Source organism: Panthera tigris, chromosome C2 (genome assembly GCF_018350195.1).
Source record: "Panthera tigris isolate Pti1 chromosome C2, P.tigris_Pti1_mat1.1, whole genome shotgun sequence".
Taxonomy (NCBI): domain Eukaryota; kingdom Metazoa; phylum Chordata; class Mammalia; order Carnivora; family Felidae; genus Panthera; species Panthera tigris.
In genome coordinates, this window is record NC_056668.1 from 121,121,874 (window position 1) to 121,147,631 (window position 25,758).

At 46.3% G+C, this 25,758-nt stretch overlaps 2 protein-coding genes across 14 annotated transcripts in view; both read right to left on the reverse strand.

Moving 5' to 3' along the window:
* ZBTB38 (zinc finger and BTB domain containing 38) overlaps positions 1-4,730 on the reverse strand; it is a 143,697-nt gene extending 138,967 nt beyond the window's left edge. For 4 of the 7 annotated variants that reach the window (XM_007086355.2, XM_042957260.1, XM_015539358.2 and 1 more), the window contains exon 1: positions 1,249-1,691. The gene's annotated coding sequence lies outside the window, so the exon portion shown is untranslated. Of the gene's footprint in view, positions 1-1,106; positions 1,196-1,248; positions 1,692-4,714 lie in introns of those variants that run through there. The other 3 variants (XM_042957262.1, XM_042957259.1, XM_042957261.1) reach the window with 3 other exon arrangements.
* Positions 4,731-12,226: 7,496 nt separating this feature from the next.
* The window catches only part of PXYLP1 (2-phosphoxylose phosphatase 1), a 70,543-nt gene continuing 57,011 nt past the window's right edge, over positions 12,227-25,758 (reverse strand). For all 7 annotated transcript variants that reach the window (XM_042956341.1, XM_042956344.1, XM_042956342.1 and 4 more), the window contains 2 exons: positions 18,712-18,851; positions 12,227-13,289 (listed from right to left, as the gene is read on the reverse strand). In XM_042956341.1, the coding sequence (XP_042812275.1) occupies positions 12,349-13,289; positions 18,712-18,851 (1,081 nt within the window). In that variant the 3' untranslated portion in view covers positions 12,227-12,348. The remainder of the gene's footprint in view (positions 13,290-18,711; positions 18,852-25,758) is intronic.

A 25,758-nucleotide genomic window follows, 5' to 3' on the forward strand; every position in this document is an offset into this window, starting at 1 on the left:
CTCTATTTGCTAAAAGAACGCTTGCCTCAAACCAAGAGAGAAGTGGAAGAGTCTTGGGACTTACACCCCTTTATGCCTACTTCTTGCATTCTATTACAGAGAGACCCATTGTTGATGCCTTCCCAGGATTTGGGGCATTTCCGAGTTTTAAAAGTGACACAGTAACTTTCTACTTGAAGCAGCTGAAATGCCTATTTTGCATCTGAGGATCACATGGGAAAGATACAAGCCATTCACCATCAGAAGTTTCAGATTAAGGAGTTTTTAAAGATCTCAGGTTGCGTTTAGAAACAAACTACAATGTGAAAACAGAGCCAAGAAGAGAGGAAGTAAAAGAACCTTGCAAGGCGCAGTTAGTAGCACTCTGAAAGTCAGTATTTCCTGTTTGCTAACAAACCTCATTCTTCCACAACGGCCTTGCTCAATGATGGCAGGTCTTGTAATGCCAGTGGCTCTAGGTCAATTCACTGAAAGCCAGGTGTTTCTATTTTACCTTCCTAATCCCTGCCGGTCCCCATCAAGTTTCTTCCATTGTTTCTAATCCCCCTTAATCCTCCCACTGCCATTTGTTCTCACTTCCCCCTATCCCTTCAAGTGCCTCTTGGTTCCCCCAAGCCTTTGTCCCTTTCCCTCTCCGCCAACCCCAGTCCTTTCTAATCACTCCCGGTCCTACAGATCCCCGCCCTTTACATTCCAGTCCTTTATGCCCTCCCCTTAACGCCCATTCCTCCAGTCCCTCCCACTACGTCTATTCCCGTAGCCCCGACCGCTCTGCGTCAGCCCCTCCCCACCTCAAAGGGAACGCAGGCGTTTTAAGGCTGATAAACATAGCCCATTGCCTACTAAAAGCACTGTGCCGATTTACGCTCACATCAACATCGAATTCGATGAACAGGCTTGATGTCGGAAACATCATCAGCAACCCTATTATTCTTTTAACTATCTGATAGCATTTTTTGGTGAAAATAAACAGCTTGCTGTTTTATATTGTATTTTTCTCGATTACTAGTAATGTTGGAAATCTTAACATGTGTTGTTTTGGTTAATTATTTCTTGTTCTGTGAATTGCCTGTTCATATTCTTTGTCCATTTTTCAATTGGGTTACCTTTTCCTTATTGACTTATATTTGGATTATTAGTCTTTTATATATTTCACTATTATTTTCTCTTCGATGTCCCTTTTAACTAGGCTGAGCCGGACTGCATATTCCTTAAAATGCCGTTATGCAGATGTAATGGAATACTGACCAACCAAGATTCTGCAGAAATGTTCAAAAGTCGTTAAAAGAATTCCATCCAGTATGAATTCCCGGCGAAAGACAGGCAATGCAGGGAACAAGGGTACATAGGACTGCCTCGCTATAGGTCTCTACCTTCAGAGACGCCCGGGGGTGGGCAGAGAGTCTGTAGCCTCCGCAGGCAGGCAAGGCCAGAGCAGGCGGAGAGAGTGCAAAAGCTGAGAAGGGCCGGCAGAAGAACCGGCACACCGCACCGAGAAGCGCGGAAGGACTGTGGCCAGGTCTTTTCCCTCCAAAGTCCGGGTTTCTCTGACTCACGAACGACCTCTGGAGGCAAACACTCTACAAATTTCGCTCCGTTCTACCCATTCAGAAACCTTCTCCACTGCTAGGCTGGTCCCACGTTTTGCTTTCGCAAAAGAGCGCATTTCCGGGGTGGGGACCCCGAGGGCCTTTCTGGGAAATGGAATCTTGGTCAGGAGGATTCTGGGAGTCGTAGTGCCTACTGTTCTCTTTGCGCACGCACATTTCCGTTTTCACTTTGCGGCTGCTGGTTCCGCACCACGGGGGAGTCGTGTACGCCTGTGCTGCTCTGGCTCTTTGTATCTTGGGGAGGAGTCCCGGGTTAGAACGGATTTGGGACCTCTGTCAGTTACAATTGCAAATTGCATTTAGGCAATTACAGCGGTTTGTGATATCTCTGAGCTGTCAGATGTAGGGGCAGCGCCTCATGGCCTGGAGGAAGAAGCTTCGGAGCTAAAACCTTGGGGGTGTGGCTTAGGAACAGGCTGAGGGGCCATGCGTCCAAATTCTGGGGCCTCGAGAGCTCAGAGTCCCCAACGAGCAGAGCAACGACCTTAAAAGGACCTTCGAGTTAATGAGATGGCGACATCCCCTGACAGTTTAAAACTGTTCTCCCTTTCAGACAGGGGTGCACTGCGACCCTATTTTAATTTTATTAAGGTCACTGTGGTTGTGGTTGGGAAGGTTCCCCAGGGGAGGGCATTGAAAACCGAGCTGTAGTCTAGGGAGATGTGATAATAACCAATGGTGACAATGGCAGTGTGGACTGAGTGGGTGATAAAGGCTCAGGGGGAGGAAGGAGTTGAGGATTCTCAGATTTCTGATGTGGGCTGCTGGCATGTCTGCAGATGATCTCACCTTAAGAAATTCTTGCTCCTGGGGCGCCTGGGTGGCTCAGTCGGTTAAGCGTCCGACTTCGGCTCAGCTCATGATCTCATGGTCTGTGAGTTTGAGCCCCGCGTCAGGCTCTGTGCTGACAGCTCAGAACCTGGAGCCTGTTTCAGATTCTGTGTCTCCCTCTCTCTCTGCCCCTCCCCTGTTCACGCTCTGTCTCTCTCTGTCTCAAAAATAAATAAACGTTAAAAAAAATTTAAAAAAAAAAAAAAAAAAAGAAAGAAATTCTTGCTCCTAATCTGTCTTAACTCCAAAAAACACTGGAGGGATCCTGGAGTGAGCACACGTGTAAATCTACTCACAAAGCCATTTAGATGCATACTTTGACCCAAAGGACACTCATTCCCATAGCCATACAGCTCTGTCATACCCACCCTTGTGAGCACACTGCTGTGTAAATACACACAGCCATATAGCTACTCGTGATCATACACTTACACATACTCCATGCTCCAGACAATGGCCCTGATAAATGTATCCATCTCAGTTCAAAGAGTCTCTCCCAGAGCTGAGGTTACCTTGGGCTAAGTGTGGCCTCCAGGCCAAAAGAACACATGTTGATTTCTTTGGGCCTCTCTTTGGGAACTTCACACACAGCTCAGCCTTTATCCTTCCTACTACATCCATGTCGATTATGACTCTGGCTCTTCCTGGTTACCTTCCTATCACTGGCTTAATGGGAGGGATAGATGGAGTTTAAATTCAGGTAAGGGGTTTGCTTATCTGAATGTTTGCTGAGGCCTTTTCCAGAGCAGTAGTTCTGAACGTGTCTGCTGGACTCTTTTAAGAATCCAGTGAAAGCTGTGAACACTTTTCCCAGATAAACATAGCTGTGTAACCACGATTTTGAAAACAAAATCAGAACCTATCTTTTGGTCCCTAATTAAGAACTTCACTAGAAGTAAATCAGAGGATCAGTTTCCTGGTTGCCCTTTCTGTAGTTTTGAAGTGGTGCTAAAGGAGATAGAGTAGGGCTCCAAGTCCCCAGCGGATGAAGCATTGGGCCTCATCAAGTCTCAGGCCATGAGGATGGGGCAGTCTCTCTTTCCGTCCTTCTGTTACCCTTAGTTATGGAGCCAGGCTGTCAGTCTGCAGGTCCTCTGCTGGGCCATCAGTCATTCAGCTGGTTAGTGGAAGAGTTAGCAGACAGGCAGTTCAAGCTTATCAGATATTTACTTATTTAGTGTTAGAAGGTCAGTTAAAAAGCCAGTAGGTCAAGTGATTTGTGGTTTAGAAACTTAATCAGCCAAATGGCCAGTCACTTAGCGTTAACTTTTTAGGTGGACAGTAGTCCGTCAGTATTCATCGGTTGAAGGTCGATATAATGATCAGTCCATTCATCAGGGAGCCAGTTTTTGAGAATGCCGAACAGCTGGGTCACCAGTGGGACCAAAGGGCAGCTGGGGTGAAACCATTTGGATACAGAGTGTTTCTACTTGCTACATCCTGAAGACAATGTGGTAGCGCTCCCCCCTCCTTATCTGCGGTTTTGCTTTCCATGGTTTCAGCCCCCAGTCAAATGTGATCCAGAAGCAGATGATCTTCCTTCTGAGTTATCCTCAGATCAGTAGCAGCTTAATGCTACATCACTGTGCCTACGTGTTCACCTCACTTCATCTCATCATTTGATCATCTCACATCATCATAGAAAGGAGGGTGAGTGCAGTACAATATTTTGAGGGAAGGAGGGAGAGAGAGAGACCACATTCACAGAACTTTTATTACAGCATATTGTTATAATTTTTCTATTATTAATATTGTCTTACCGTGCTAATTTATAAATTAAACTTTATTATGTGCATGTATGTACAGGAAAAAACATCGTATATATAGGGTTCAGTATCTGCGGTTTTAGGCATCCACTGGGGGTCCTGGAATGTATCCCTTAAGGACAAGTGTGGGCTACTGTATAGGCAAGTGGAGAGGAGAGGTGACTCCTAGGCCACCAGAGGGAGCTTCAGTTTGCTGGGAAAGAGGAAACGCCATAGAACAAGGGCCAGGCAGAGTTGACACTAGACGGCAGTGTGGCGCCCCTTCCCAACCGTGCCCTGCACACTCCAGAGCTAAACCTCAGGCTTGTGGCAGCTCAGTTTCTGGCCAGCTTGCGGAAAGGCTCCAGAAAGGATTTCTCACCTAGGAAGTGCTTAACCAAGACATGCTTGACTCCCAAGCTAGGAGGAAGCCAGCCAGCTACGACCAGAAGGACTTGCCACTCCTAGGCACCACTGCCAGGAGCACACCAGCCATGGGGGAGGAGGGAGAATGGAGGAGCATCTTACCTGTCTCTCCCAGGGCACAGAGGGTAGCAACTCCCTAAAGCTGAAGCACAGAGGGCAGGATCTGTCTTCTGTCGAGGTGCGTGCCACTTCCCGGGCTGCTGCTTCAGCAGCTGCTTCTCTAGGGGCTAAGGAGGGGCTAGACCAATTGACCTAAAGCCGATGACTCAATTCCTTTGCTGGACTCTGATCAGCTGCTCCTTCTGCGATGGGCAGTAACTCTAACGCCAAAGAGGGAGGTTAGATATAGATAATGAAGGAAACATGGGGAAAGGATGAGCTATGAGCTTAATTTCCCTTTGGGAATAGCTGAGATGTTTACGTAAGGTGTCAAATACGGCATTGGGCACAAAGGCAGGACTCAGAAGATTCGAGTTCTTTTCACCTCCAAAGGGAAGTGCAGGAGCCCAGGTAGTTGTATGCCTAGAGCATGATATTATGGCTCCAGATGGGCTTTCTGGCTTAACGGGCAGGAGCATATCCCGGCTCCAGCTGGTTTCCTTGTGTCAGAGCAGTTAAAAGAAAGAATAACTTGGGGACAATAGTGATTATAGAGGTGTCCTTGTGCCTAGCACTTTATGTACACTCTCACAGGAGGTATCACCTCCAGTTTACAGACGGGGAATCTGTGGTCTCACAGCTTACAATAGGAAGCGATGCAGAACTGGTTTTGAACTCAGCCTGTGTGGTTCCAAAGCTCTTTCCTTTTCTGGGATATCCTACTTCAGACACAAATGGGGAAGCAGAAGAAAGTGAAAGACTGGGAGGTTGCTAGGTCCTGAGGAAGATTGGCTGGGGGGCTCCGGACAGGACGGTCCCCTTCAGAGATTCTACAAACCTGGCATCCCACATGGTGACATTGGCCTTTTTTCTCTCTCCCAGGCACGCGAGAAACGTGTCAAAGACGGCAGTCTGTGCACAACCCCTTTGGCCTTGTGAGTCACCTTAGGGAACTTGGATTTTCTCTAGAAGGTAGGGGAGGACCAAGGGGTTTCAACAAGGAGGGGCATGGTTTGATTTGTACAGTCCATGCACCAGAGAGAAATATCGAGTGTGGACTTAGCATGTATTAGTAAACCCTCACACACTCACGTGGGGCCTGTGAGGAATGTTTACTGCGAAGGTGGAGTGATGATGAGCAAGGGCTCGGGAGTCTGCTGCTTTGACTCCCAGGTCTGCCACTTCCCTGCTGGGAGGCCTCGGAGGATGACCTCTCCTCTCAGCTTCTTTCTCCAGCTTAAAAATGGGAGACAAGAAGGATGATCTCAGGGCCACAGGATTGCTATGAGACAGAAACAAGGCTTTGCTTGCAAAGCACAGCACAGTGCCCGAGACCCTGAGGCGCTTAGTGAACACTGACTCCTCCTCACTTCGAACACGTCTCCTGCTGCCTTCCCCATCCTCTCTTGGCCTAACGTCTCTGTACGCCCACTGTTGTGGCGACTGAGTCCATGCAGGCCTTGACCTGACAGCATCTTATGCTCTTGTTTTCTGCCTCAAGGCTTCTCGGACGCCAGGGTGCCCAGGTGAACCCTCTGCACTCCTGCGCGTCCGACCCAGCAACAGGGGGCAGAGGGCCAAGGATGGGAGCAAGGGGTCAACGTCCCTCTGGTCTTCCTCCGGGTGAATGGTTCAGCTGCGTCTCAGGTTTGTCAGGAGGTCGCGTGGGCTGGAGCCACCGGTGACCGTGGCAGCTCGGCCCACAGCCCCACTGCAGCTTTCCCTCTTCCCTTTGTCACCTTCCCTGTCCTTCGCTCCTGTCTTCAGGACAACGTTCCCTCATAAACACCTACACTTAAGGGTTTTTTGGGTTTTTTTTTTTTTCCCCCTCAGACTGCTCTCAGAACGCAGGCTAAAACAACCCATGAGAAGATGATCCTACTTTCTTAGAAATGCTGCCTTAGAAAAAAGCGGGAAGAGAAATGGAGGGAGCCGGAATCACGAATGTAACAGAGATCATTCCCTGGACTAACGTTGACTCAGCTGTATGGCAGTTTTCAGGCTTTGCTTATTCACTTGTAGGAGGGTAGTGGAGTAAGGGGGCGGAGGAAGCGGAGCGCCAAGGGAGCTGGAAGAGGTCTGTTGTCTGGGAAAACCCACCCTCCAGTCCTGAATCTGCCACTTCCTACTGACTGTGGGATCCTGGGCAGAGGCCTACCTCTGGGCCCCGGTCTCCTTACCTGTAAAATGGAGATAATAAATGCTTACACAGCCCATGAGACATAATGGCTCTGCCAGTGTCCAGCCCCTGGTATGTGTTCAATAAATGGAAAGTCTTGGTAGAACAGCTCTGTGTAATCAGCTTTGGGCTGTTCAAGATCAAGTTTCTCCTATTGCTTCTTGTGCACTTACTGAACTGCCACACTAAGCCCCTCAAAGGCAGAGATAGAAGAAATTTGTCATCAATAGATATACTATCCCTTTCAAGCAACTGACCCCAGTTTTACTGCCCAGACTAGCAGAGGCCCTGGGCTTTGCTTACCTTCTGTTGCAGGTCTGTTCCCAGGAGCAGACTCTAAGAGGGATGCACGTGGGAAGTTTACTCGTGAATGTTCTTGGGGCCAATGCTGCGGAGGAAGGGGAGGCAGGAGATGAGGCAGAAGTGGACTGTGATGCAGTCATGAGGCCTCCGCTGATGCCATGGGGAGTGCTGAAACAGGGATGGCCCCTCAGCATTGTCCCCAGGGTTTTCAATCCCTGCCTTGCCTACTCATTGGATGTGGCTGTCCCAGGAAGGAGACACTGCCAGCTGCTGGGGAAGAGTCGTGGTCTTCCCAATATCCACTCCCCGTTCTTCCTTATTAAGAGGCACCTGGGGGCGCATGGGTGTCTCACTTGGTTAAGTGTCCGACTCCAGCTCAGGTCACGATCTCATGGTCCATGAGTTCCAGCCCCACGTCAGACTCTGTGCTGACAGCTTGGAGCTTGGAGCCTGTTTCAGTTTCTGTGTCTCCCTCTCTCTGTGCCCCTCCCCCACTCACGCTCTGTTTCTCTCAAAAAAATAAACATTTAAAAAATACTAAAAAAAAAAAAAAAAAAAAAGAGACAGCAATGTGCCCAACAAAAATATTCATTCTCCTAGATTCCTTTGCAGTGGAGGTGGGCCAATGGATCCTGTTCCAGCCGGTAAGATGTAAATAGCAGTCTGGGTTTCTGACGCTCGGGCCACTGGGGAAAATGAAAGGCTTTATTTGCTTAACCATTGTATTCAGGTTTCTGTGGCACCCAAAGTCCTAAATGGTTTTGAGAGGCACTGTCGTATCTTGCTTAAGAACATGGTCCTTTGAGTTAAATGGGCAAGAGCTTTGAGTCCTACCTCTGCTGCATACTGTGTGAAACCTCAAATGGGTCACGCCATCACACTTACCTGTTTGTATAAAGTGGGAATGATGGTACTACCTGACACATGTCTCCTGTAACCCTGGGGTAACCAACCTGTCGCAGTTTGCCTGGAACGTGCTCAATTTTAGCAATGAAAAGTCCCTCATCCTGGGGAACTCCTTAGTCCCAGGCAAACCGGGACAGCTGGTCTCCCTATTCAAACACGCCCCCCAAACTACCCTATCTCCTTTACAGATGGAAGACTGGGCCCTCCCTGAAGGCTAAACATTATGTTTGATGCCATCCCTTAATGGCTGAGTATAACATTACTGCAAAGATTAGTTTTATATTATGTGGTTTTTTTCATAAGAAAGCAGCAACCACAGATGGTCAGAGGCACAGCTGGAATATTTTCCTGATCATTTAAATTTTTAACAGTTGTAACCCCACTATGTTTTAGTACTCATTGATATTCACCAGCAAATACGGTATCTTGTAGGGCTATTGGGAGGGTGAAATTAGTCTAGGAAAAGACTTTTCCATGATGTGTTACACAGTACGAGTGCTATGAAGTTGACCGGTGTCACACACACTTGGGTTGGACACTAGGCTTGGCTCTTCTTTTGGAAAAGTGACTTCACCCCCGTACCCCCCTCCAGCCTGCTTCCTCATTTGTGTTAGTGGTAATAGGAACTTCTTGAGAGCATTTAGATTGATAAAGAAATGCTTGTGGGGCATTTCTCAAGGAAAAGTGTGACCCCAAAATGGTGCCTTTACTGCTCCCAGGTATCCAGAAGCCAGGCCTCAGGCCGCCCCCTGCTGAAGGGCCCTGCAGCTCTGGGAAGAGCCAAGTGGACCCTCCAGTGATACCTGCTCCTCACATCAAGGCCAGTCTCAGCTGGCAAGTGGGTTTCAGAGGCCCAGGACAGCCTGACCAGACACTCTGAATTCGGCTGGTTCCTCTCAAGCACAAGTATTATTATTCATGAGATGGCTACAGGGCAGGTACCAACATTTAGTTCAGTGGCCTTGAGCAATGGGAGTTAACTGGGGTCCAGGCCAGAACTCTGGCCACTATCGAAGCCAGTACTGCAATGTAAAAACCCTAGCTCTGTACTTGGGGCTGTGTTTAAACACACCCGGGTACACCCACACTAGCTTGGGCTGCTAAATCTGTTCAGAAGGCTTCCTGAAGACTCACAGAAATGGAAGCATGCATCCCTGCCTCTGCAATGTAAAAACCCTAGCTCTGTACTTGGGGCTGTGTTTAAACACACCCGGGTACACCCACACTAGCTTGGGCTGCTAAATCTGTTCAGAAGGCTTCCTGAAGACTCACAGAAATGGAAGCATGCATCCCTGCCTCTCCTGTATCAGTTTTTAGGGGTCCTAGGCAAAGGAATCACTCACATCTTTCAAAAGCCTAATTCTGCTATAGCCTCGAAGATCCTCAAATAGGGTTAATAGCAGTATTAAGTTCTCCAATTGTTTATCAGTGAAATTTGAGAAACACTTTAGCCATGTTAATATCTGCAGCTGTACTGAAAAAGGGTTAACTGCTCAATTGGGCTACAAAATTAACGTGTACAATCGCTGGCTTCTGCTTGTTCTGTGTACCTCAAAAGCCTGTGGTCTCATTTTAGTACCTTGGTTTTAAGTTTCAGTTTCATTCATTCAATATTTTAAAAATATGTCTTTAGGGGAGCCTGGGCGGCTCAGTTGGTTAAGCGTCTGACTTCGGCTCAGGTCATGATCTTGCAGTCTGCGGGTTTGGGCCCTGCGTCAGGCTCTGTGCTGACAGCTCAGAGCCTGGAGCCTGCTTCGGATTCTGTGTCTCCCTCTCTCTCTGCCTCTTCGCAGCTCGTGCTCTGTCTCTCTCTGTCTCAAAAATAAATAATCATGAAAAAAATTTTTTAAAACGTCTCATCTATATCATTAAATATTATGCAAATATTAGCTAGCTACCTACCTATCATCTATCTCAATGTGGAAATACCTCCAAGACATACTGTTAAGGGAAGTAAGTTAATAAGAAATATATTTTAAGGGAAGCAAATCACAGAACAATATATACAAAGTGATCTTATTTAAAAATTACATATATTTGTACATCTGCATGGAAAATTTCTGGAAGAGTATCTGTCAAACAGCTCACAGTGTTCTCTCTGGAGGTGAGAAAAGAGAACTTCACTTGAAGCCGCTTTCAGTATAGTTTGATTGTTTTCCAGTGAGCATGTATTAATTTTAATCATAGAAACAAGAAAGCTGAATTTGCACCCACACCTGCCATGAACTAAGCCATTAAGACCACTGCCCAGAAACCAAGAACTAAATGCATTAATCTCGGCTCAGTGCTCAGTGTTTGTTTATGGAGAGAGATGTCTCAGTACTTGATGCTGAGGAAGGTATATTAATGATGTACATACCTGATGTCTTGGGAGGCAAAAACCTCTTACCTATGCTTTTAATGTTGACTTTTATCCAAAATATTTACTTTTATCAAGAGACGTTTCCAACTGATTTTTAAAACATCTTCTGATTCACTTTTGGTTTTAAATCTTCAAGCTGTGTTTAGCAGTCCTAATTCAAATATACCGTGAGTGGAAGCAAAAACCAACTGATTAGGTCTAAGTACTCAAGAGACAGCACGATTTTCAGCAATGAAAGGAGCTGTGTAAATGGATTTCAAACCAGTCCAAGGCCACTAGCTGTGCATGTCCTCTGGGCCCCATGCGCAGCCTGCAGCTGGGCCACGGGTCCTGGCCTCTTTTCTCTTTTCTCGCATGTACTGGAGAGTTTTCTAATTTGCAACATTTTTACTTATACCAACAACAACAAAAGGATACATTTCTAAAATACCGGAACTTACTTGAAAAGACCCATAGGTACAAACCATGACTTGTATGTACGAGTATTCTTCAAAAATTTATTTATAGAAATGGACGTAGGTATCCAAAGGCAACATTAGACAAAAACAAAAAGTTTGGAATGCCAACGACACAGGAAAGTCTCACCTGCACTTTACATTTCTTCACAAGGAACTAGCACCATTTTAGTTCAGAAACCACAGATTTCATTATAATTGCTTCTAATATATAAAATGCCTTATAAAGCTTATTTAACTATCTAGTAACAAAGTTCTTCCAAAAACTTATTTAAAAATCAGTTAGAATTTACCATTTGAAATTGACGAAAATGGTTTAAAAACGGATCTAATTCTAGGGCTGCTCAAAGGGAATGGGCCATAATTAGTTTTACTGGAAGAAAGTGCCTGAATTCAGCTTCTGGCTTTCCTTCTAACCACCAAGCAGGTACAGTAAATTGAATATCACATAGGAATAAGAGCACATCTAAAACTGGCCTTAGAAAATATTTTCCCAGACTATAAAAATACTAAATGGAATACAAAAATCTCAGCATATACAGCAAAGAGACTACAGCAGACAAATATTTAAAACACACTTAAAACTATCATCTACCACGATCATCATGAACATCAAGTATTATTCTAACAATTTTTCTATGATTCATTCGGATTTGATATTTACTTCCCCTCAAGTTTTATTGTAACACCAGATATAGACCAAATTCGGTGTGTCTAGTGGAGGTTACTGGAGGCACCACTGAATAATTCTCTGCGTTCAATTGCTTCTTAAAGCGCTGAAAGTGCAAACTGTATAGAGGAGCCAGTTTTCTGAGGTCAGGGGTCAGCACACTGCAGCCCATGAACACAGCCACACTCGTCTGGCTATGTGCTGTCTGTGGGTGCTTTCATGTTCCAAGAGCAGAGCTGAACAGTGAGGACTGCATGTGGCCTTTGGGTCCTCAAAGTCTGAAATCTTTACTATCTGGCCCTGTACCGAAAAAATTTGCTGACCCCTATTTCAGATAAATCACTTCAGGAAATGTTTTCTTGAAGTTAGGACAAGGTAAAATTGTCCCAGGTGAAGAAAATGCGGGCTGAGGTTTGCTGGTTCCATCATATAGTACCATGGCGGATCAAAATAATATACATGTGGATCGCCAACTTTGAGTATTGAATTATTATTCTGGTGTTGTAAGCAAAGTCTGGCTCTGATAAAAGTACCTTCCCTTTCTCTGTGAACTGGCCATTACGTACCAAGTAACTAACTCGTGTACCCAATTATAGCGACGTACTTACTGTTCAACCCAACCATCTACGTGGCTCTAAAACACAATTTCTAGCCTTTATAAATCAATAATCTTAAACCCTTGGCAACAGACAGAACTAGAAGCAGACCCTTCCCATCCCTCTCTATTGGCATAGATTCTATGAGCACTGTGCTGCTCACCTTTTAGAATCCTTCCCTGTGACATGCATCATAATAATTAGTACTAGTACTACTCCCCAGGCCCACAAACATGTCCCTTTTGACAAAGCGGACTAGGTTTTCTAGGGGGCACATGGGCTTGGAAGAATGCTTGTGGTGGTCCTGGCAAAAAGAGGTGTGGAACGTGACATCAACACCATTATAAAGAATCCGGACAGAATGCTCACTGGGCTTTTCTCTGTCTTGCCAGAGCTCAAAGATCAACCTGGCTGCAAACCTTGGGAATCTGGCTTCCATAAGGCCCAAGGCACTGAGAACTGGTGACAGGGTGACATCGTGAGCAGAGTAGAGGGCGAAGACCTCTTCTTTCCTGCCCTCCACGGCATGCTGCATCCGGGTGACGGTCTGATTGAGGATGGGGTGGGCGCCCAGGAGTGCATAGCCCAGATACAGTTTCTTCTCCCGCCTCTCTCTCTCGTCCTCTATCTGATGTGTCTTGATCACCTTGAAGTGCTCCATGTCAATACAGCCATTTCTGGTGCACGGGAAGCTGACGTTGTGGCAGAAGTGGCAGAGCATGGAGTCTATGGGGTTGGCCGCTCGAAGCTGTTTGGTGGGGACATCCACGATCCTGGCCATGTCCTCGTAGGTCCTCTCCAGCTGGCTGTTTTTCAAACGTAAGAGGTATTGGCGACGCTGTTCCTTTTCCAGATACTGGTTTCTCAGGGGACAATAGCAGTTTCCGGAGCAGAAGAGAGCACTTGGCTGGTGCCTAAAATGAATCTTCTTCCAGTCAAAATCGGGGAGAAAACCATAAAGCAAGGCCAGCCCACTCTGGAGCGTCCGGCTTTTCCCAGTGGTCTCCAAGTAAAGTTGGTCTGTGGACCAGTTATTCGGCAGGAGTTTGTGTTTCTTTAGATAGATGTCCCTCAGCAGCTGGCCATTCTGCAAATGCTGCACGACTCCTGAAACAAAGGGACACGAGCTGCCCTCACTACTAGCTCAGCAGAAGGAGTAGCAAAGGGAAGTCAAGTCTGTGGCCAACTCTAAAATGCTTTATATCAGTGCCTGAGAATATAACCAAAACCATCCCCCAGCGTGTGGAAGCTCCATCAGCTCGTGAAGGGAGCCCCTTGGGGTTATCATCCATGAAGGGATGGGCAGAGCTGGGGAGCACCAATCCCTCCCTTCTTGCCCAGCCCCTTGCCTGGGAAGGGGCATCGTGACTGGTGGGCCTCAGAAGGCAGGAAATGCTCTGCTGGTAGACGTCAAGGCTGTAATTGGCATGGGCCTAAGGAGAGCTTTCTCCAACCTGCCCAAGGACACAGCATTCTTTAGTATGCAGTGAGGGCCCATGGGAATCACTCAGGTAAAGAGAAAAAGTTGCTTGCTGGCTCCCTAGTCCCCTCACTGCCGGGGAGTTCTCTCCCTCATTCTCCCTACTCTCCCAAGCGAAGGCTCTCTGCTAACCTTCTAGCAGCATTCCGTCTAATCCTGCCGCAGGGTTACCAGCTCATCAAGGATATTTTGTCTGCACAGATATGGAATGATTGCTCAGATACCGGATAGAATACTTGAAAAAAAGCAAAGTGCAGAACAGTACATTTATTATAGCCCTTTTAAATAAAAATGAGGGAAAAGAAAGAATGTATATTTGTAGTTTTGCATAAACTACAGAATGTGTCTGTGTTTTGCATAAAGAACCTTTGGAAGGACATGCAAGAAACTAATACCAATGGTTACCTGGGGATGACAGGGGCACAGAAATGGGATAAATGGAACATAGGAACAAAAATTTTAAATTTACCTGTTAACTAAAAGTTTAACAAGTTTTATTTTTGAACCACCACAGTATGGTAACACATTATCTTGAAAAAAAAAAAAAAAAAGAAAAGCCTTATCTTCAAACAGAAAACAATCTGCAAGCTCACCCTCCAAGCAGTAGGATGTAGGGGTGATGGAATCTCAGCAACAGATATGAATTCTCGGAGAGGGTAAGCCACATGCAGGCCCCATGACCAGTTCATGACCAATGTCACTTATTCAGATGCCCAAATGATATGAAAACCTGAGACAGCTCAAGGCTGAGGTGCGTGAGACAGAGGGAACTGCTTTGGCCCGGGAAGGGGAACAGCTCAGGAAAGTATCATGAAGGGTGTCTGGGTCCCGTTCTGAAGGAAGAATATCGAGGGAATTCCTTCAGAGATCAGCGCTGACACAGGTCTTAGGCATTTATTTCCAAAATGATTTGCATAAAGAGGCAAACCATGAGTGACAAAGATTAAGAATCTGGGTCTGGCCCCAATTCACCTCTGGGTCTACCTATGCCTAGGCTACATACATCAAGGCTGAGTGCTTCCCACATGCCAGATCTTTCTCCTTTCATCCTCACAAAAACCTGATAAAGAAGGCATATTATCATCATACCCAATTTCCTTATTTTACAGCTGAAGAAACCGAGCTGTTAAGTGGCAGAGTTGGAACTCAAGACCCCCAATATCCCCGCAGGCCCAACCTCACCCTCCTAGTCCCTGCTCACAGTGCCTTCTCCCTGCATTTTCATGAAGAAATACTATGTTCTAGCCATTTAGGGTCTCTTATCCTCTCCCAACATATATCTCTTCATGGCTTTGTTCATGCCCTTCCCCTTGCTCTGCCTAGAGAAATCCTCATCCAGTCTCTACCTCCAATACTGCCTTCTCTGTAGTCTTCCTTCCTCCTCCTCCAGGTCAGATCAAGAATTCCTTCCTGGGACACCTGGATGGCTCAGTTGGTTGAGCGTCTGACACTCGGTTTCGGCTCAGGTCATGATCTCACGGCTCGTGAGTTTGAGCCCCGCATCCGGCTCTGTGCTAACAGTACAGAGCCTGCTTGGGATTCTCTCTCTCCCTCTCTTTCTGCTCTCTCTTTCAAAATAAATAAGCTTAAAAAAAATTCCTTCCTGTTCCAATTTGTCACTGGATCTCCAGGGCTTGAGCTGTAATCACTGAGCCTAGCGTAGGCTGGCACCGTGCTAGGCATTTTACACACGCTAATCTCGCTCACCGCCTCACCGGCCCTGTCGGGTGGACGTCAACGGTCCCATTTCACAGGCCTGTGCACTCTACAGCCCTGGGTCTACTCTGTAGAACCGTGCAGCTTGCAGCAGCATGGTGAGCTGCCTTCTTGCGCGCTGTCCCATGGCAGCTGCAGGTTCCTTTAGGACAAGCCGGGGAGCATCTACTCATCCAGCCACTCCTCTCTCCTACACTCAGCAGCTGCCAAAGCGTCTTGAATAGAGTAGGCACTAATGATCAATCTTATATAGTTACTGTGGGGGTGCCAAAAGTGCGTTATAAATGGTTATTCTAACATCCATATATTTTTAACGAAATTTAAAATAGAAGATAAAAGTGAGCATTAAAAAAGAGAATAAGGGAACAGGAACAAACAGTACTGAGAAAATGATTTCTAGAGTAATGTTGATTTAGAAAACGATGTAGATAATAGACCAATTGAGAAGAGAGGTCAGAATGAACAATTGTCTCTAAGTGTGTAAGGGCCACCTCCCCCAACCTCTTTTCAGGGAACAGCCCCTGGATCTAGTGGCTGGGCCCCCACTGCTCAAAGCCTAGTCACCCTGACCTCCTAGCCAGCTGATAGGCACTGACCCTGAAGGACCCCATCAGACACACACTCTCGCTCTCTCTCTCTCAAGAATTTGGACTTGGGGCACTTAGTAGTCGGGTGAACATCTGACTCTTGATTTTGGGTCAGGTCATGATCCCAGGGTTGTGGGAATGAGCCCTGTGTCTGGCTCCATGCTGAGTATGGAACCTGCTAGAGATTCTCTTTCTCTCCCCTCTACCCCTCTCCCCTGCTCGTGCTTTCTCTCTAAAATTAAAAAAAAAAAAGAGGACACCCATGAGGGAAAAAAAGAATTTGGACTTGCAGTTCATCTCTGGGTGTGGCTAAGACTGTCACTCTGTGGACAGAGCAAAACCACAGAAGCTGGGACAGACAGCTTTTTTTATTCCTGGTTCCAGTCTCTGGAGGCCTGGTCATATTCTTGCCCTTAAATCTAAGTCTGTGAATCACCCTGAATCCTTACAATAAATGTACCTCTTTATTTATTTATTTTTTTAATTTTTTTTTTTTTTAACATTTTTATTTATTTTTGAGACAGGGAGAGACAGAGCATGAACAGGGGAGGGTCAGAGAGAGGGAGACACAGAATCTGAAACAGGCTCCAGGCTCTGAGCCGTCAGCACAGAGCCCGACGCGGGGCTCGAACTCACGGACCGCGAGATCATGACCTGAGCCGAAGTCGGCCGCTTAACCGACTGAGCCACCCAGGCGCCCCTAAATGTACCTCTTTAGCTTGAGTTAGTTTCTGTTGCTTGCAACCAGAGAGTGTGACCAGTGGTTCTCAGCAAGCATGGCTCTGGTCTCAGGGAGCGTTTGAGGGTTGAGTTGTCACAATAATGTGGGGAAGAACATTCTTGATACTTAGTGGGTGGGGGTCACGGAGCTAGACAGTCTCCACAAGGAACTGTTCTCTGTCCCACATAACTTTTGTGTACCACAAAATATTCCCGCACATGAAAGACCTGTTAAAATACTTTAGCCTACAACCTGTTTCTTTGTGTCATAAATATAAAACCATTTTTACATACCATTAACATCCACTGATTTTTTCCAGATATGCAATATAAATTAAGGGACGTCTGATCTTAACTTTGATCAGAACTTGCCAAAAAAATCATGTCCCAAAACATGGTTTTAGAGTCCCTGGTGGAATATCCCTCAGTCAGACTGCATTTACAACTGTCACAGTTGTCACAGTTGTCCGCATAAATAACCGACTGTGTCATTCTATTTGCTAGTGTGGGTGTGCTCAAGCTTTTATATTGAGACATAAAATTATGTAACAAATTCATTTCCTTTTGTTTCTTCTTTATATTATAGTTAGGGTATCTGATATAATTGCCCTTCTTTAAAATAGGTCATATTATATTTGAATTTCACTTCAGGATGGTTAAAGGAGCACCACAAAATACCTGTTAACAAAAAGGGGTGCTTGGTCTGATAGGATGAGAACTCCTGTTTTAAACTACTACGGGCCTGGGGTGCCTGGGATTCTCTCTCTCCCTCTCTCTCTGCCCCTCCCACACCTGAGCACACACTCTCTCTCAAATAAATAAACTTTAAAAAATATGTGACAAATCCACAGGGCCAACCATAGGACAGAGACCTTCCTTCCATCAAAGCTGAGGTCCTACAGTACTGGTGGGACAAGGCGACAACATGGCCAGAAGGTTCTCCCGATTCTTCCAAAAAGACTGGTGACCATGCAAAAGGTCCTTTGAGATCCCAGACTGAAGTAGGAAGAAACCAGAACCTAGTGGAGGATTCCCAGTTCCTTCTCTTCTCAACAGAGGTGACCCCACAGTTAACTCACCAACCTAACATGACAATGAACTGGCTGTGTAGTGGTATGAACAGGGCTACAGAGAGAAAGATGGGCTTCTGTGAGGAACACTCTCAGCCAGACAAACTCCGTGCCCACTGGGGATCTGCCATATGTGTTTGTTCCTGAGATCTCTCCCATCCAAACTTAATCAGGTTATTTTCTTTGAAGTATTGAAGGACATGGGATTGGTTACAGAAATTATGGCCCAGCAAGAGTGGGATAATAGGCAGACATCAGAAATGATGCTGTTAAAAAATAATATAGAAACAGGGAGATGAATCATAAGAGACTCTTGAATACAGAGAACAAACTGAGGGTTGCCGGAGGGGTTTTGGGTCGGGGGATGGGCTAAATGGGCAAGGGGCATTAAGGAGGATACTTGCTGGAATGAGCACTGGGTGTTATAAGTAGGTGATGAATCACTAAATTCTATTCCTGAAATCATTATTACACCATATGTTAACTAACGTGGATTTAAATTAAAAAAAAAAAAAAGAAATGATGTTGTTGACAAATATTTATTGACAGGGAAAGACTATCACAATGTACTGTTAAACGAAAAGGTGAGTTACAAAACACTGTGTTTAGTAAGCTACCACTGTGTGTGCATAAGCATGCACATAAACGAAAGAAAACAGGATACTAATTTCTTCAGTGGACGAGGGTTATGGGTACTTTACGTTTTTCTTCCTTTTGCTTGCTGTCTTTCCTAACTTCTCTTCCATTGACTATACTGCTTTTGCAATATAAAAAGGGTTATTTTTAATTTTTAGAAATCGTGTGTGTAGAGACATTGGTGGACTCAGAGCTGCTTGAGGTACTAGCCCTTATTCACTCCCGTGAGCCTAGAGCCTAGCCCAGGCGCATCTGCTCCGATGTACGCCAAATGGAGGAGCACACAGGAGAAGGAATGAGCAAATGGCCGCTGTGCATACCTGTCTGCGTGAGCTCGCCCATCTCACACAGTGCGTGATTGGGGTAAAGCGGCAGGGAGTGCAGGGGGCTTTCGAAAGAGGCTCCGGATCCTTTTGACATGTGACTAACGAAAGCTTCCAGTTTAGGGTGATACGGTTTCCTAAAGAGACAACACAGAGAATTAGTGGTCACCGTGCTCCAAAACGGTCCACAAGGGTTTCAACCCCAGTCAGCAAAATCTCAGGTGTGGCATGCCCTGCTCACCCACTGTCATAGGTACTGGCTTAATCACTTCTAAATTCCAGTACCATTATTATGTGACCACTGACGTTCCACAAGGCCAGCCTGAGCCCCTAACCTCTGCTGAAGCAGCCATCATTCCCAGCACTATGGGTGTCACCTTTGCCCTCCACCACCCAGATCCCCAACCTGCGCCCCTCCCGTTTCCCTCCCCAGGCGGCTACGGAATCCCATGTCCAGGCTGGGAACCCTTCTTGACTTCTCCCTCCCCTGCTCCCACACATGCCATCTGCCACCCAATCCTGCAGACGTGTCCTCCTGGGGCTTCTCTACCCCCCCCTTCTCCTGCATCCCTGTAGCCACGACCTGCAGCTTTTGTCTGTATGGCACGGGCTCCTCTTTGGTCTACTTTAGCCTAATCTTGCTCGTCTAATCTTGCCTTTTTCACAGCCAGGGATCGACCTAAAGGCAAGGCCGACTGTCCCTGCTCTTGTTCACTGCCATCTTCCCATGGAAGCGGTGTGTGGCCCATCTGCCTGTTCCAACCCTACCTCACTTGAGGTTCAGGGCTCCCCACCCTCTCCATTCTAATGCTGGGCTCTGGTCACACGCAACCAACTGCCTCCTGTACCCCCAACATATCTTGTTTTTTCATGCTTCCAACACTTTCCACATGCTGCCCCTTCCTCCTAGCAAACCTACCTCAACCCGCCCCTCAGTAATCCTTAACTGACCTCGGGGAAAATCTCCTTTCAAGAAAATTAACTGATTAAGGTAACCAAGATCGCCATAGTTCTCTACAGTTCACATTGCATTTTGCACATACAGTATTTCATTTCATGGGAGGGTGGTTATGAAGAGCTAAAAAACATCTTTTTTTGGTAATATCTGACATCATTTATATTTTTGCCATGAAGTACATGGGTAAATCAAGATTTATCTTTTTAACGGCTGATATACAATTTCCCCGAATAATGAAATGACCTGTGAATGTATATCCATTCTCCAGCTGAACAGAAGTGAACAGATAAGATGAGTCTCCAGCTAAGCTAAAGCAGCATGAAAAGGAAGCAAGGATAAATTGTCCCGATGGCAGATCTCTCTTGTCTGAAAGCCCAGTTAACTTTGACAATGCTTTTAAAGTAACTACTAAAATGCTTCTATTATCTTTCAAAAACATAATGCTAAAAAAAAGTCCATCTTTAAAAAAATGTTTTAAAATTAGAGAATGCTGGGGCGCCCGGGTGGCTCAGTCTGTAAGGCTTCCGACTCTTGGGTTTTGGCTTAGGCCATGATGTCATGGTCCTAAGATGGAGCCCCCAGTTGGGCTCTGTACTGGGTCTGGAGCCTGCTTGTGATTCTCTCTCTCCCTCTCTCTGCCCCTCTTCCGTGTGTGTGTGTGTGTGTGTGTGTGTTCTCTCTAAACAAACAAACAAACAAACAAACAAACTTTAAAATTAGAGAATGCTAATCCTAATAGTCTAATTATCCTGGATTGCTGCAGGGCATTGTGTCTTTTCATAAACACAGAGGGTATGTTGTTCCTCCTGAGGCTAAAACAGATAAACATTTGCAAACTGGGGAATAAGGTTTCCAGACTGACAATGAGGCTGCCAATATGAATCCACACAAACAAAGGCTAGCCATCAACAGGAGTCAAATGTTCTGTTCCAGGTCATTATTATGGGCTGGTGATTTTTGACGATCTGAGAAGGCTTTGCTGCCAATTTCAGGAATGAAATTTCACTACGGGCAGTGTTTGCAGAGCTGGTACAAGTTTTCAGGGCATCTGACTACTTAATGGTATGTTAATATCTAACTATACATATGAATACTTGTTTTGGGTCTGGAAAGACAGGTGATTCATGGAAGAAAAACTTCATATACAGAAGAGATGGCAGATGGCTGGATCTTTTTAACAGGAAGAGGACCAGGTAACCTGAGTCCCAGGCCTGTCCTGGATCTGAATGACCAGGTCCTATCTGCCAAGGCCATGGCTCCACCCCTGCAGCCAAGAGGGTACCTAGTACGTGGCAGATACTCCAAAACACATGTGAATGAGTTCAACTGGGAAGTGCCCCAACCTTAGATGCTTTATGAAAAGAATAAGCCTCCCATAATCTGTAGCAATGAATATGGCAAGTTCCTACAGTGGTTTATTAAAATATTCAGATTTCAATGGAAGTACTATGAGTGAAACTGCTAACTGTGCTAATTGTGATTCTCTTTGAGCAAACTATAGGTAGGCTCCTCTGAATCGTCTTCCCAACTAGGCCTCAACCTTTGGACTTCCATGTTCTTTTTGGACTTATGTCCCTCTTTGCATCACTCAGTTTTAGAAAACATCCTGCTAAGTCAATTTAGCCAGAGTCTCCTGCTCCTGATACCTGATCAAATTCCTCATCTCCCAGGTGATATCTGCTCACCCTGGTCTGCCTTCAGCAATCTCCTCACACCTGAGGGTTCTCTTTAGTCATTTTCCATCCACTGACCCCCACCCTGATCCTTTGCTGTAAGTTTCCACTGCCCATGTTGTATTTGGATTTGAGCCCAGTTCTTCTTCTTCTTTTTTTTTTTTTTTAATCTTTTTAAATGTTTACTTAGTTTTGAGAGAGACAGAGACAGAGTGCGAACAGGGGAGGTGCAGAGAGAGGGAGACACAGAATCTGAAACAGGCTCCAGGCTCTGAGCTGTCAGCCCAGAGCCCGACGCGGGGCTCGAACTCACAAGCCATGAGATCGTGACCTGAGCCGAAGTCGGACGCTTAACCAACTGAGCCACCCAGGTGCCCCAGTGCCCAGTTCTATGTTAAGGTCTCTGCTCTCCTACTGCATTAGTTCCTGGATAAAATCTGTTTTTACTACTACTACTGTCTGGTTCTGCTTTTTCTTTTAACAGTTGTACACTAAAATCTGTTCTCCTCTTCTTGGGAACTTGGTTAGATCCCATGTCTGAGGCCCTGGTGGTTAGGTAGAGCCACATGGTATTCTTCACCAATGGAATGGAAGGATGTATCCCACTTTTGGGTTTAGGTTTTCAGATCATGGGGTGCCCCTTCACACTCTTTTCCTTCCCACGGGCCACTATTTAGACATGGCAGCAGTCCTAGTTCAATCATGTAGACATCCCTAGGGCACGATGGGGGCAATGACCTGGAAGGAACCTGGGGCCCTAAATGACCAAGTGGAGTCCCGTCCTATGACCCGGTTCACTCATCTCAGACCTTCACAGAAGGAAAAGATAAACCTCTTTGTTATTTGAGGCAATGCATTCTTCAGTCTCTTTGTTACAAAAGGCTAGCCTTACTCTGACTAACATAGAAATGATGATATTTGTGACGATGAATTTTTCTTCGGGAAAAACTCATGTCATTGTAGCCTCATTGGAAATCAGCTTTCATATTGAAAACTGGAAGAATTAAAAGAGTTACTATCTTAAGGCTTCAAACTGTTCACGTCCAGAATAGTTGTTTACATTTTTATATGCATTATTCACTTCTCTCTATGCCACAAAGCTCGAGACAGAACCCTGAGGCTAATCTACACACCCATGGGAAAATTTATTGTGCTTTAGCTATAATCTGAGCAATTTCTTAGTCCTGCACAGAACAGTAAGACAAACAGAGAACAGGTTTAATACCAGTGATACTGTTATCAGAAAACAATTCAAGAACGTTTACGTGGCTAGAAACTGGAGTGAGTTCATACTACAGATTTTTACAATTTATGCAAAGGAATTTATATTATTAATGAAATGAAATTCTACAAGGATAAACTCAATATACTTTTCTCAGTCTGCCTTTCTGGAACTTTGTGCATTAACTGACATGATTACTCACCCCTCACCCTTTCCTAAAACTCTCTCCTTTCTTAGCTCTCCTAACATCACTACTGTGTTTGCAGTCACCACCTCCTCCCGGGATCCTCCTTTCTCTCTGTGCTATGTTACAGGTTGGCGTTTCCCAGGACTGTTTTTGGCTTTCCCTTACTCGATAGGCTCTGTGATACCAGTCAAGCTCACGGCTTCAGCTGCCATCAACATGTGAACTCTCAAATGAACCTCTACCTTCCAGCAAGACAATGCCCCTGAGTCCACACCTACACACCTTCTAGAAATTATCACTTGGATGCCTGATGACAGCTCAAACTTAGCACTGAGACCTGTCCTCATAACTTACCTCCCACTCCTCCTCCTTCTGCATTTTCTATTCCAGAGAGGGGCACCACCACGAGCCAGACACCCCATCAGAAATCTGGGCACCATCCTCTCTCTGTCTCACCCCTATCCAACCTGTCACTAAGTCCTACCGACCCCACCTGGTGCCCTTCTCTCAGATCCAAGACTTCTCTCCAACTCTGCTGCCACTCCCTGAGTTTCAGCCTCTATCATTTATTCATTCAACAAATACTTAATCGTGCTCCTCCCATGTGCCAGGCACTGTCTTGGGCACTTGGGATATAGCGGCATTGAACACTGCCCTCAGGGAGCTTAGGAGCCTGGAGAAACAGACGACATACAATGAACACTAGAAAGAGAGAGAGTGTGTGTGTTTACGTGTGCGTGCATGTATGCATGCATGCACATTAGAAGGTAACGGATGCTATGAAGCATTGATGCGTTGAGCAGGGAAAAAGGGGACCCAGGAGACTTGGGTGGAAGAAGTGCATTGTAATTGTAAGTGAAGTCTTCTGAGTGGTCTTACTGAGAAGGTGACATTTAAGCAAAGGCTTGTGGGAGGTGAGGGAACTGGCCAGCCATAAAGCCACCGGGGAACAGCTATCTGCAGAGAGGACACAGTCAGTGGGAAGGAGAGCTAGGGACAGTGTGGCTGAGGCTGAGTGAGGGTGAGGAGAGCCACAGCGGAGGGCAAAGCAGGGCAAGGGGATGAGGAAGAGCACAAGAGGCCTTGTAGGTCATTTTAAGGACTCCGGCTCGGACTCTGCGGGAAATCTTTCTTTTGGATCGCTGTCCCCACAGGAACGTAAACATCACTGCCGGCGTCTAATCCATTCTCCACATCATGGCGGTCAGAGATCTTCATAATTTCATCCCTCCATTTCCCAGCTCCCTCACTGCCTTCGTGCCTGGTGTCCACAATCCTTAGCTGGGCATTCAAAGTGTCAGATAACCTAGTCCTTCGCTACCTCTCCACTCCAGCCTGTGGGCTGAGCTGTCCACCTCCCCCCACCTTTGCACAGGTTTCACCGCCCCAGGTATCATTTATCATCATCTGCCACCTGACTTGTTCCTGCACACCCTTGAGGTCCCTTTCTCTTGGTGGCCTTCCCTGACCTGGCATCCCACCTCTCCCTCTGCCGCAAGCTGGGTCAGGCTGCCCTCTTGTGGTTCGTGCCCCTAAATATGGTTCCAAAACTACTTCTGCTTCTACGTTTTCCTCTTTGTCTCTAATACCTTTGCCGTTGCTGTCACCATTCATGCTGGCCACCATTCCCCGAGGGCTCACCATGTGCTAGGCATCAGATCTGTCTCTCAGAGGGGAGTGGGCCCCCTGGGGCAGGAGCAGCCTCTCTTCCATGAATCTTTAGAAGCCCCCTCTCCCATTAGTCTTCCAGTCCAGCCACATAACTGGTCTTACTGTTCTCCTACATGTGCAGCCCCTCCAGCCTCAGGCTCTTTGCACTTGCTGTTCTGTCTTTCTGGAACACCATTCCCCCAGATCTGCACAGGGCTGGCTCCTTCATCTTATTTAGGTGCCTGCCCACATGTCACCTCCTGTTACATGACATGGTACCTGACACATAATACATGTTTTCAAATAAAATGTAATGGGGCACCTGGGTGGCTCCATCGGTTAAGCATCTGACCCTTGGTTTCAGCTCAGGTCACGATCTCACGGTTTTGGGGATCGAGTCCCAGGTCGGGCTCTGCACTGACAGCATGCAGCCTGCTTGGGATTCTCTCTCCCTCTCTTTCTCTGCTCCTCCCCTGTGTGCACTCTCTCTGTCTCTCAAAATAAATAAATACAATTTAAAAAAATAATAAAATAACGTGTTGAATACTGGTTGAATTGAATATTCTTTTCTTCCTTGAATATAGAAAACAGTATCTGATTCATATTCTTCAGTGCAGAAAAAAAGCATTTAATACACATGGCACATGTATGGCTAACAACCTTATTGCTAGCTAAATCTTGTCCTATGAGGGTTACAACAGCACCTTTGTCATGAGGCACAGGGCATTCGTGAAGAGGCAGCTTCCACTACAAAGACTCGGGAGAGCCATGGAATGTGTCACCGTGAAGGGAAACACGGGGCCGCTCCCTTGCACCGACATTGGCACTGATTACTCAGCTCACTGCAAGCCTGCCTGCTGGCCCCGATAAACCCTGTCACTAGACTGAAGTAGCAGACACAGTCCAGGATCCACCGCCTTTAAGATGCCATAAAAATTAATGATTCTTGAAGCTGAACTAGCACCTGGGAAGGCACAGGCACAACTGGTGACCCAGACCCCACAGTCTCAGGGGATTCAGAGGCTCAAAGTGGGTCTCTGTCACTGGGAGTCCTGCTCACTCTTACTCTAAGTGGGTATCTATAATTTTTTTAAATATTGTATTTATTTTTTGAGAGAGAGAGAGAGAGAGAGAGAGAGAGACAGAGAGAGAGGAGGAAAGAGTGTGAACGGGGGAGGGGCAGAGAGAGAGGAGGACAGACGATCCAAAGTGGACCCTGTGCTGATAGGCTGATAGCAGCCAGCCCGATGCGAGGCTCGAACTCACAAACCGTGAGATCATGACCTGAGCCAGTCGGACGCTCAACTGACAGAGCCACCCAGGCTCCCCAAGTGGGTATTTACAATGACAAGTC